This window comes from Sinocyclocheilus grahami, unplaced genomic scaffold, assembly GCF_001515645.1.
Source record: "Sinocyclocheilus grahami isolate Dianchi unplaced genomic scaffold, SAMN03320097.WGS_v1.1 scaffold121.1, whole genome shotgun sequence".
In the NCBI taxonomy this organism is placed as follows: Eukaryota; Metazoa; Chordata; class Actinopteri; order Cypriniformes; family Cyprinidae; genus Sinocyclocheilus; species Sinocyclocheilus grahami.
The window spans coordinates 815,692-828,595 of record NW_015505300.1 but is presented as its reverse complement, the minus strand read 5'-3'; the positions used below and the strand labels follow the sequence as shown (position 1 = coordinate 828,595).

General features: G+C 38.2%; 1 protein-coding gene across 1 annotated transcript; it reads right to left on the bottom strand.

The window, feature by feature from the left end:
• Positions 1-1,634: 1,634 nt before the first annotated feature.
• LOC107589832 (inhibin beta A chain-like) lies at positions 1,635-12,294 on the bottom strand. The gene is made up of 2 exons (XM_016278380.1): positions 11,064-12,294; positions 1,635-3,866 (listed from the first exon to the last, which is right to left on the bottom strand). Exons 1-2 carry the CDS (start codon positions 11,473-11,475, stop codon positions 3,064-3,066), a joined length of 1,215 nt encoding a protein of 404 aa, XP_016133866.1. The 5' UTR covers positions 11,476-12,294; the 3' UTR covers positions 1,635-3,063.
• Positions 12,295-12,904: the final 610 nt, after the last annotated feature.

Here is a 12,904-nt window from a genome sequence, read left to right as displayed (position 1 = left end):
AGAATTAATTAATTTAAAATTGCGAATTGTATTTGTGTGGAAGCCATACCTTCGCAAGGAAATGAACTTGAACTCGGCAGTGTCTGTTTTGGTTCATCGTCCCTTTTTTATGGTTCCTGATGAATGTTACCAGAGGTTGTAGAGTTATCAACACAAGTAGACCCAACAAAGATGTGAATTCCTTTTATGGCACTATAAAGGCATACATGCATGTGTGACGCATCAGATAACAGTCACCAGCAATATTACACATGCACTATTTCAAAGCATGTATTGTTTGTGGATATAGGCGGATAATTAAAGACTCATGTAAACACCCTCAAGCCTCAAATGTCAAGATGTCCAAGCGAAATGAACGTCTCTGTAAAGTTAGCAAGACTAAGTGAAAAGAGAACTGACCTTGACCTATATTTCTTACTGGATCTTCAAAGGCAGAAGTCATATGAAAGTACTTGTCACATTAATTATAATGGAGGCAGCAATGAAATGATTGGTAAGCATGTGAACTCTGATCATCTTTTTTTGCGTTTCTATGCTGAGAGATTTGTTTCAAATGATGATTAGTGATAAATCAACTTTGTGTTCTGTTGCTGTGCTCTAAATGGCATGAAGAGTTTATGGGGAAGAGATTATGTCCTCCTCTGAGAGAGAGGCTCTTTTTCACAGGACCTGTGGGGGTTTTATTTGCTGAGTGATGATAGCGGTAATTACCTTTCTACCCCTGGGTCACATCTCTTGTCCTGACACAGCATGCCGGTGTGCTGACAAGGTCCCCCTGTAAGTGCACATATCTCTTATTGAAGGCCTTTTATGCTTTGATTATGTTAAATAGAAAACCATGTAATACATATCGGTTTGTGATTTTCACACCTGTTCAAAAGTTTTGGAAAGAAATTAATACTTTATTCAGCAAGGAAGGATACATTAAATTGATCAAACGTAAAGACATTAATAATGTAAAAAAATATTTATATTTCCAATAAATGCTGTTCTTTGAACTTTCTATTCATCAAAGAATCCTGAAAAAATTATCAAGGTTTCCACGAAACAATATTGAGCAGCACAACTGTTTTCAGGATTGATAATAAAATCAAAAATGTTTTTTTAAGCTGCAAAGCAGCATATTAGAATGATTTCTGAAGAATCATGTGACACTGAAGACTAGAGTAATGATGCTGAAAACTCAGCTTTGCCATCATAAAAATACTGTATACAGTTTACTGTATACTCAAATAAAAAACTTATTTTAAATTGTAATATTGTCAAATTTCACAATATTACATTTCACTGTACTTTTGATCAAATAAGTGCAGCCATGATGAGCATAATTTCTTGTTTTTTTTCTCATTTTGATTATTTCAAGTACAATAAAAAAAAAAATTAATTGTAGTGTGTAACTTCAAATCTGAGCCATGACTATTTATTAATTTATTATTATAATTAATTAATTACTATTTTTTTTACTGGAATATCAGTCAGATTAGTATATAACACATTATATATATTAGATGTTTCTTTTGACTCCTTACAAGTGAAACCTCCCAACAGACTAAAAAAGACAGAAAACAGCCCTTGAGGAGTTCACAGTTTGCACAGCATCTGCTTTGGCTGTGTAGTGCTAATATTTGGGGTTACGTGACCGATTTGTCAGTTGATCTGCAAAAAAATATACTTAATTGGACTACATTTAGTGAAACTCAAACTAACTTGCATTTAGTGTTGAAATGCAGATTATCATTTGGCCTGGTAAACACATACTGTTGACTTAAACCAAAAGGTGAAGTTGTACAATTCAGCTTTAATAGTGAAGCAAAGAATATGCTGCAAAATAAATTAGATATAAAACATGACAAGTACATATTTTGATTTGTACAACATGGTAACATATCACCATATGTTGCATAACTCTACATAAAACACAGTAAGTTCCTTTAATGTCTTGTACTGTGAATCTGACAAAACAGATTGCCATTGCCAAAACATTGTTTCTATCTCTCTCTTTACTGAATGTTTCTGTCGAGAACAATGTTTGAAGGCTAGGTTTCAGTTCAGAATCTAAGACCTCTGTTATACATTGGTAGAGACAAACACTGTTGAAACACAGAGAGCAAAAAGTATCTTAACATTGAGGCTGTTTCAGGAAAAAACAAACAAACAAAAATGAAAGTTATTTTATGTGCTATTTTGAGTTAATGGTACATTATGTTGGCCATACACAGTTGTTCCTAATTTTAATAAATTCACAGAGCTGGGCATTTTGGGGATTTGCTCTGAGAAAGGGATGTGTATGGTCTTTGGTTTACTATGTGTAAGTTCCAAATGCGTGTGGTTCTAGACTCTGATATGGCAACTAGAATGCGGCCCATAATGCTCTGGGGCTCATATGGTACGAATGTTGGCTTAGTGCAAATTTATATTAGTTTTCATCAACATTCAGAATGTTTAGGAGATAATAGCAATATAATAATAATAATAATCATAATAACAATAATAATGTAGTTTGGCTCCAGCAGCTGGTCAAACTAATTTTTGTTCAAGTATTTCAAGAAAAAGGAAATAAACAACTACTAAACTACTAAATGATGTTCTAAAAAATGACAAATTTTTGTCTGTGAGAAAAGGGATGGCAATAAAAACAACATTAAACAAAAGCTAAAAGACAAATAATAATAATAAAAAAAGAACATCCAGTAATAATACTTGACTTGCATAGAGTTGCATATTTTTTTCTTCTTCTTCTTCTCAGAATATATAATTCCACACTTCAAAATAAGTCTCTTTATTGCAGTGCAGAGAATGAGGGCTGACACTTTGACCCATGCACCTGTTGCCTCTCAGTCTCCCTTCATTAAAAAAAATATATTATGCTTTGTTCTCCTCCGTCATTTTTATATGAAAGTGCCACAAAGACCGCTCCAATAATCAGTCCTATTGGAATGATCGAAAAACAAATAGGCTGTCCGAGTTTGCAGTTCAAAAGTTTGTGGGTGAACACAGACTGCCAGTCCTCTGATATGTGCTTTGTACCAACATTTGAAGTGTTTGTTAGGAGTTCATGGCGTCTTATGAGCAGCCACACTCCTCCACTATCATGTTCTGGATGTCTTTCTTAATGATCTTCTGCTCCTCGTTGTAGTAGAGCATGGACATGGCCCGTAGGCGCGTGGGTACGCAGCACGACTTGATGTTGTTAAAGGGGCTGTACCCGCGCATCCGATAGTGATTGATGACGGTGGAATGGAAGGAGAGGGCAGAGCCAGTGATGCTGGCCACATGGCTGGGACAGTCGCCCTCGCAGTAGTTAGCGTGGTATCCAGACGGAGCGATGATCCAGTCGCTCCACCCTATGTCCTTGAAGTTGACGTAGAACTGCCGTTTACAGCAGACGCGGATTTTGCCGTCACACTCTAGGCCACGCTTGCTGCGCCGGTGCTGGTGCTCCTCGGCTGGCTTGAGCACGACCATGAGGAAGGGTCGGTGAGATTGTTCTCTCTCTTTGCCCTTGTTGCCTTCTGCAGGCACCAGGATGGGCACGGCGCCGGCTTCGGCACACATTGGACAGGAGACATGGAGACTGAGCAAGCTGTTCTCCCTGTCCAGCAGGGTCTGCACTGTGCGGGGCACCGGTAGTGTGTGCCAGCCGCTGCGCCGCGTGTCCACAGTCTTCTCGGACACCACCGCTTCTTGGGGTCTGTCCGCAGAGCCTGGGTCAGCTTTGCCATGCTGCAGGAGCTGAACAGACACCTTCCCTTTCCCTCGGCTGCCCTTTGCAACTTTAAGGAACAGCCACACGTTGGCCTGCTCCACCACAGACAGAGTGCTGCCCTCCTTAGAAATGTCAAATTTCATGACGTCAGGGGCATCTCCTGTGGAAGATACAGATGAGGCAATTGGTTAGCTTTATGTTTACATTGTATGACACATCACATTGTAACTTGTGACAGTTGAAAATCTAACAAAAAAGTGAAATAAAAGGAAAAAGAGGCTCAAACACTTTCTGTGCAGATTTTGAAGGAAAATCCACAGAATTTATTTAAAAATGGAGCTAAGAGTACTCCACAAACAAAAACAGACAAATGAAAAAAAAAGTTTAACTAAAAAATTTAAACAAAAAAAAAATAACTGTGAAAATTCTCAAAATATGTTTTATTTTCACCCCTCATACCATTGATGCAGGTGTGCAAAGCATAATATATTTTTTGGTTAAAAACAATAACAACAACAAAAACACGTTTATGACTCTAAACTAAATCATTCGTTTAATAATATTTTTGTTTCAGTTTATGATACATGGCATATTATGAAACTTGACACATTTGATGCGTACCTGCAGTAAACATGAAAATGTTGCTAAATAGCAATGACAATAAACTGAAATTTAACATTGTTTAAAAAATGTTAAGGATACGAATCAGGAAATTAACTTAAGAATAAAATAAAATAAACAACAACTAAAACTAAATTAAAACGAACAAGAGATTTTATGAAACAAAATAAAATGGAAATATATATATATAAATTAATTAATATAAAAAAATCCTGGTACTCCACTCTTAGTTACTGAAAGTATGATCAATTTTACCCAAATAACTAATAAACGAAAAGTCAAACGGTGGGTATGTGTAGATTTTTGTGAATGGCGGCTGTTCCAATTCTATTCTATGCAGAGATTCTGTCTGGATCAGTTTATTAATGACAAACTCTCTCTGTTTCAGCCACCAGATGAGAAGCAACTCAACATTATCAAAGCACATGTAATGCCTGCTACACTAAACTGTTTCTCTCTTTCTGTAAGAGAGGCTGTTTACTTTTTGTGGTCAATCTCCACCATCTGTAGTCCTTCGTCAACACATAGCCTCAGTCCATAAAAAACATTTCCTGCTCCTAAAATCCTGGCACTCCGTTTGTGTACATAAAGCATGTAGGCTATGTTATGACAAGGGCCTTCCCTATAACTTGCACATGACTGTCTGCTATAAGCCAGCTCAGCATCAGTAACCATTGCTGATTTACAGACCCAACATACTGACTCTCTTAAATGACTCTCTACCAACCCCTCCTCAACAGGACAGCTATTAATTCAACGGTTTAGTCAACATGTCAACATTAAATAAATCCTGTGTTATCTGATATAAAGGACAGTCTAGCATAGCTGTGAAAAGACCATCTATTATGCTCATCAATGTGGCACTGAGATATCTATCTAGACAAATACAGTTGCAGGTTTTTCTTTACTCAGTCATCTCATATGACACTATATAATAGCGATTTAGGAAACTAAAGAAGGTTCAATACTAGGGGTGTAACAATATTCTAACCGAACCGAAAAAATGTGATACACCACCCACGATGCGTATCGCGGTACTCTTGGTACATACCGCGGTCCACTTTTCTTTTTTTTTTCAGTGTATCGCGCCATGAGCACTGTGTTTTTAAGATGTCGCTGCTTTCTGTTGCGTCTAGCTGCTTAAATTCAAAAGGATGAATTACTATTTAAAGCTCACGAAAGCCTCTGAGATCTCTGGACAGTCTGTTCTCTTTATTATATCTCACATTGTCAAAAAACTCCCACGAAACACTGAATGGACTTAACACATAACAGGAAGAACTATTTTAAATCTGAAGTGTGTAGTTTGGATGCTAAAATACTTTGTCCTATTCCAACTTAATACACTCTCAGAAATAAAGGTACAAAAGTTTTCACTGGGGCGGTACCTTTTGTACACTTTTGTACCTATTAGGTTGTAATATGTACACTTTAAGTACTAATATGTACCTTTAAGGTACCAAAATGGACCCTTTAGGTACAAATATGTACCTTTTGAAAAGGTACCGCCCCAGTGACAGCTGTTGTACCTTTATTTTTGAGAGTGTATGCAGATACAAGCATAGCAGTTAATTCAACCCCAAAACTATAAACGCTGAGAGTCTTTGAAAAGACTTTTGCCAACTCAAACAATGGCATGAGTTTGGAAACACTCATTATTTTTGCAATTCTGTTTGGTGAAATTACGCACTTCACCTTTAAACTGAAATGAAAGCCAATATTCCCTTACTCTGTGGATTAAGTTGTCAAACAGATCAGTGAACAATGCAGTGCCACCATACTAATATGGAATCTGTTTGAAATTTCTGTTATGCTCTTATAGAACCGGTTAATTTATCAGTTGCAACACCTTTTTAATTCTGCTTTGAGAGTTGTTGATAGTAGAGACTGGAAATTTTGCCAAGTAATGAAAAATCAAGAATACAGCTCAGTAATTGCAGGTTAATGGGAACGAACATTATTTTACCATAAATGTATTATAAAAAATACTGCAGATGTTTTCTGAGAAAGAAACTGCACAGTACTGGTTTCTTATTTGCAGATGAATGTGTCTCTCTATCTTTGTGCCACTATCTAACCTGATCTCTTATCAGAACACCTCTAAACTCAAACAAGAGCTGCACTGTGTGACCAAGTAAAAAGAGTTGGCCTTTCTTTCAATATTAAAAAGCAACTGCTCTTTTACTGCTCCATTGTGATTTGGTTCCTGAGCAAGTCTTTTAAAGTTCACTGTAGTTGTTTTGTCTTTCTTGTAGGTTTAAACACACGCCACGTGTCTCTGAGGTGATGAGGTCTGGGTGAGGTGGACACTTCAGAAGCTTGTAAGTAGTACTGCAGTTTCGGGTCGAAGGTCACCTGTGCCCACTGTCACGTAACACATCAAATTATTCCTCATATCATATTGTCACTATTTATCTGTTTTATGTCGAAATTTTGGTATATTGTGTCTGTGCACTGTCAATATCAAGGACAAGATTGTTTTGAAAATAGCAAAGTTGCATTAAAATCATGTGTATAATCTGCTTTATGCACAATGAGAACAACTAGTTGAGCATGTTGAATATCAGAGAAGATCAAAGAATTACTTACTTGGTGTTACATTCATGCAGTGGGTCTTTTAATAAATGAAACACTGCCAAGAGACGTGAGAGAACCCAGTAAACACTTTCTGATGACATCAGGACTGAAAAAAGTATTTCTCAACCTTTTTTGGCGTAGTTTTGCCTTTATCAACATCAAACCAGAAACCTACAAACTAAATGTTTGAACTTTATTCAACTAAATGCAGCAGACTATGGGAGAAAACCCCAAATAGTAGCTTCCTGTCAAACCAAAGCAGTTTAAACATATAGAATCAGATTTAGTTTGATATTGGTTTGAAGACATTTGATAGGATGAAAATAGAAAAGATAGGATAATAGATTAAAAAACCCATATAATTTCACTTTTTTTTCTCTCTCTCTTTGACCCCTTAGAACCAACTAATGTACCCCTGAGGTGCATGTACAATACCATTTAAAAGTTTGGTGTCCGTTTTAATGTTTCTGAAATATGTCTCATATGCTCCCTGCAATTATTTGATCAAATATACAGTAAAAACATAAATATTTTGAAATATATTTATATTTTTGAAAATATTGAGTTTATTCCTGTGAAGACAAAGCTGAATTTTCAGCAGCCATTGCTCCAGTCTTGAATAAAATGATTGATAAATGTTACTGACCCAAAACTTTTGAATGATAGTGTACCACTGGTTGGGAATCACGAAACTAAAGGTATTCAAAATTGATGTCAGATCATTGAATTACTTTATAAATAGACTAAAAATCAATTGCTTTTGTGTTAGATAAAAACAGCATCCACCCAAAACTGGTGTTAACAAAAAGCCTCACTGTAGTCGCATGTATTGTTGAACCAGGATGTAAAAGTGATATCACAGTCCCTGATCACTACAACATTCACTTGATGACCGCAGCACAAAACATATTCTTTGCATAATCAAATGCCATCTTGCTTTTACCTATAATACTGTCTTGCACTGCTTTGTCTCGTACAATACAAAGCTATCACCTATCTGCCCCCTAATAATGAAGCCTCGGGTATGAATTGTCAAAAGACAGGTTGACACAAGGGTCAGAAGACAGGAAATAAATATTTAATAACATCTCTCAGAGTAAACCTCAAGGAACTTTAAGACCTGCTGTAATCCAACTATTAAGCAGTTTCAGGAAGCTGCTCAGAGAGGCAACAAGCCAAGCTAACCACACCAGATCAGCAAAACTCCCCGAGATTCAGATCGAATGTCCATATAAGTGAAGAGCTGCTATGATTAACCTGAATTCCTCTAGTGTGTCTCACTCGTATCCCATATCTTCAGACAGTTTAGAGAACGTTGTGAGTGCATCACAACAGATATAACCATCTATCCTTCCCAGAAGACCAGAACTGGCACTGGAATGTCGGTAAAGGGATAGTTCACTCAAAAATCATCATGTTCTCATGCGATTCCAAACCTGTTTGACTTATTGTCTTCTGTGGACCCCAAAAGAAGATATTTTAAAAAATGTCCCAGTGATGTTTTTTTATTATACAATTAAAGCCAATGGGGTCCAATGTTGTTAGCACACCAAATGTTCTTCAGAATATCTCATTTTGTGTTTCACAGATAAAAGAATGCCTTGCAGGTTTGTAACGACTTGAGGGTAAATTACTGAATTTTTTTATTTTTCGGTGAACTATCCCTTTCACGAAAGCTTTTGCACTTTTCAAAAAACTTTTGTTGATCTCTCCGTTTCGCTAAGATACTTTCAAAGGAACCTGACCATTCCACACACCAAGAGAGCAGCCCAGCGTAATTACTGGGCCCCATATTTTGATGAATGGAGCAATTATGGCCAGCTAACAGCCCTGTGAGTTTTGAATGTGTTCGAACCACCCTACCCCTCTACCCCCTCTCCCTGGAGCATCATTAACACCCCTGCAATCACATAAAGGCTTTGAGGGGCCTTTTTTAATCTTAGGTTCATTCAAAAGGTCTATTTATAGCATCAAGGCATAATGCTCATTTATGTAAGCAAACGGGCACAATAGACAGCATCGTCAAGCATTTGCTGGCTCCTTCCTGCGCTCAATAATGATAGCTGCAATTAACAAGCCACGGAAATCGTCCTATTAAGCCTGTGTGGGACTGTTGGTGGTCAGTCTGTGTGTATGAGAATCAGATGTGACTGCCAGTCCACATCAGGGTCGGTGCTGGTCTAAAGATAGGTCAGCCTTGTTATCTTTAGAAACACTGCTATATTGTTTTTGCGGAAAAAAACCCAGATGCCATGAGATTGGACCTTTTCAACCCGCTTCCGCACCCCATTCAGACAAATATTGTTAGCTTTTTTTACAGCAGTGTCATGCTGATTTGTGGATCAGTGACATTGTTATAAATAAGTCATGAGGAACCAATTAAAAATGGAATGTACTTGTGGATCTTCCCATCCCAGAGTGGGATGTGGTGTTTGTTACAGGCGGCTCCATAAGCAAATTCAATAAGAAAAAGCATGGTTTGTCATTTTCAGAGTATTTTCTTTAAAAATAGATGGCTGCTCTATCATTTGACAAATAACACGGCATGAATAGCATATCATCAAGTAAGCAGACACGCATTTTTTGAGTCAAAAGCTCAACATTAGCATTAATATGAAATGTATGAAATTTAAAATGAGTGATACCTTGTGAAAACGCAAGCTGGTTCCTCAAAGGGACAGTTCACCCAAAATGAAAATTCTTCCCTCATATCATTCCAAACCTGCATGACTTTCTTTCTTCTGTGAAACAAATGAACACTATGGAACACTTTTAAAGAACATTGGGGTCCAAAAATATTGGACCCCATTGACATTCTTTGAAATATCTTTTTTTGTGCTCTACAGAAAACAGAAAGTCATGCAGGTTTGGAACAACTTGAGGGTGAGTAAATGATGACAGAATTTACATTTTTGGGCAAACTATCCTTTTAAGTAGATTTTAAGGGAATACTTGACTTAGTATGGATGCATACCATGATAAAGTGTTCGTTTGATAACTGTCTCTACAGTTTCCCGTTGCTTGGCAGGACTGAAGATGTTTAAGTAGCTCCATTCAATAGCTGTTAATAGGGGCATAATTTCCTCATTTCATATCAGTAGCACGGCGCCGAGAGCCTCCTGCAGCAGCGCGCAGTCAGAGTGTTAATACTCCACAGCTGCAGCGCATGTGTTCCCCTTAAGATGACTCTCCCTCCCCTCCCTCCCTCAGACCTCCGCTAACACCTACCTGAGTGCTTTTTAAAAGCACTCCTTCGAAACAGTAGTCTGAGTGGAGCCATTTGAGGTGACATCCACTGTACATAATATATACTGCAAGCGTTGCGGTGCATATCTTAAAACAGAAACCCATGAACGGACCGTCTCGAGCGTGACGGGTTTAATTATGCAAACGATTCAAAACCGAAATTGACCGAAAAAGTACTTTTTATCCATTTAAATTCATAGTGTAGGCATGGATTTAGATATTAAAGTCCCACTTTACAATATTATAAATTAATGCATTATTAAACACTATATAATGCTTCAGATCAATTATATTAAATTCAGTTATAATGAATATTTGGATAATACTTTACAATAAGGTTCAGTTTTTAAGTTAAAGCATTAGGTTAGGCATTAGGCATTACAAAGAACAAAAGCATTTAGATTTATGTTTATTTATAAATACACTATTCATTGTTAATTCATATTTGTAATACATCAACAATTGTTAATGTACACAATTTCAAAAGGTAAAATCTGTAAATCTGTAGAAATTACTATACTAAGATAAATAAATGCTACTTAATAAATTGTTCAAAGTAATGCATTACTTAATATTAATAAATGTAACATTACTATAAAAGGTTACTAGTATATCTGAAAATATGAAAATAAATATATTTTTTATACTATATTTATATATAATTACTATATTTATTCTTATATATATTTTTTTTTAAAGCAATATATAATACTAATTATACTTATTACATAATTATAAGGAATATATTACTGAAATTTATTATAATGTGACCAGGGTTTTAAGTCATAAAGATTCATTGCACTTAAGCGTTTCTCCACTGTCTCACTCAACAGGTGAGAGTTCATCACTTAGCACCACAAACAAGCTATTAATGTCTTCACATTTCCTCAAGAGGCACTAAAACATCCCTCACCTGGCTCAGCAAAGGTGATGATCTCAAAGGGCTGCTCCTCAGGTTGCTCTCGGTGTTCCCCCAGCCCCCCTCCGTCTTCCTCCATCTCCACCGTGCCGTCCTCACCCACCCGTCCCACGTGCAACTTGCGGATGGCATTGAGCAGGGCGGCGCGGGGCACCGGGTGTGTGACATTGGGCCGGGTGTTCAAATGCAGCATGTTGAGGATGTGCCTCTTGACCGCCTCCACCATGTCGGTCTGCTCCTCTGAGTCATTCTGCTTTTGGGCTAGAGCGCAGGATGGGCAGGGGGTTACGGGATCATCCGTCCGCCCTGCACCTTGAGAGCCACTCTCGGCCGGCGTGGGCAAGCAGCCCCCTGACAAACAGCCGGAGAGCAGCAGCACCCCTGTCACAAGCGTGAGCGACGACATCCTGAGTGACGGCAGACTCACACCTCGGTCCTGTTCTGCTCTGCTGCCAAGATCCCAGTTGCCGCACTGGCTTGTTTGTCAAATCAATGCGGTAAGCGGGAGCCAGTCCAAAATAATCCTTATCTGAACAGAACGGTCATGGTGATAAAAGTTGAAGAGGGCTGAACGAAGCACCGCTGGTCTTCTCGGTGAGCTCCTCCTGCAGGTGGATGAGCTTCGGGTCTCTGTCTGTGCAGCAGAGCTCTGGAGAAACCTGATGGTGCACGGCTGCCCGTGTCGGAGTTGAATGGTTGAGTGGAAAGTGGGCAGGGTTAGACAGTTCTCTGACTCTTTCTTTAGCACTCTTTCCCTCTCTGGCTTCTCACTGTTTGTCCCCTCTCTCTTTCTCTGTCTGTAATTATACCTTCCTCCTCTTCATCCCTCCCTCTCACTTTATTACAATCTTTCTCACTACTGACTCACTGAATTTCATCTCCCTCCCTCTCTCTCGCTCTCCTCAGTGACTCCTCCAATAACATGTACCATTTTTTTCCTCCAGAGAATCTAAGTTGCTCTTACGCACTTACCCTCTCTCTCTCTTTTTTTCCCACCTATCATTCATCTCTCCAGCCATCAATCCGTCGGCACCTGTTGTGCAGTCTGGCTAACTGTGTGGTGGAATAATCTCCTGGGGAGGGAAAAGTTGAGGGGTCAACATGATTATCATGGCTATGTGTGTGCATAACAGACGTGTAAATACACCGAGTCACTCATTCATGCTCAGGCGCACACACAGCATTCAGACACGATTTTTGTAGAAAAGGACATGGGAGGGAAGGGAGGCACTTCCTCTAGATGAAATGAGCATAAAAAAAGACATTCAAAAAAGATATTCAATCATTCAGTTAGGACATTTATAAGGGATTTCAGTTTCATAAAAATACATTTCTGCCTATTTAAATTAACCTAAAATGTTACATTAATCACATTGTATTAAATATAATTTATTTGCATTTCATGTCTGTTTCTTTAACATTTACATCATAGTGATGCATGTCACTGACATCACTCGACTCCCTCTTGTGGTTATAATACGTACATTGTCATCAATTAAAATTATTTCAGGCAATTATCCCAGGAACAGTAAATTAGGTGGATTTAAAAAATAGAACAATTAAGAGAAATAAAACCCCAGAAGGTGATTCAGCCGAGCGCAGGAATGTTCATGACTGCAGAACAGACATTTCTCCAGATGTTTGTGGAGTTCAGACCTCACGCCTCCAGAGACCATTGAGGACTGTTAATCGGCCACAATGCGTGTATGTCAGACAGATGCATGCTGCTCCATACTGTACATGTGTCTGTGAGCTAGAGCACATCTCACCTTTCATTCCTTGGCTCCTGTGACCAAGCATTACTCACAGGCTAACTCTTTCCCTCCTGAACATGA

What these genes read in the sequence shown, in the direction of transcription:
- LOC107589832 (XM_016278380.1), bottom strand. Translation starts at nt 11,475, where the DNA reads ATGTCGTCGCTCACGCTTGTGACAGGGGTGCTGCTGCTCTCCGGCTGT. An exon ending in CATCACCTTTGCTGAGCCAG is followed by an intron (nt 3,867 to 11,063) that starts GTGAGGGATGTT and finishes TATCTTCCACAG; the next exon opens with GAGATGCCCCTGACGTCATG.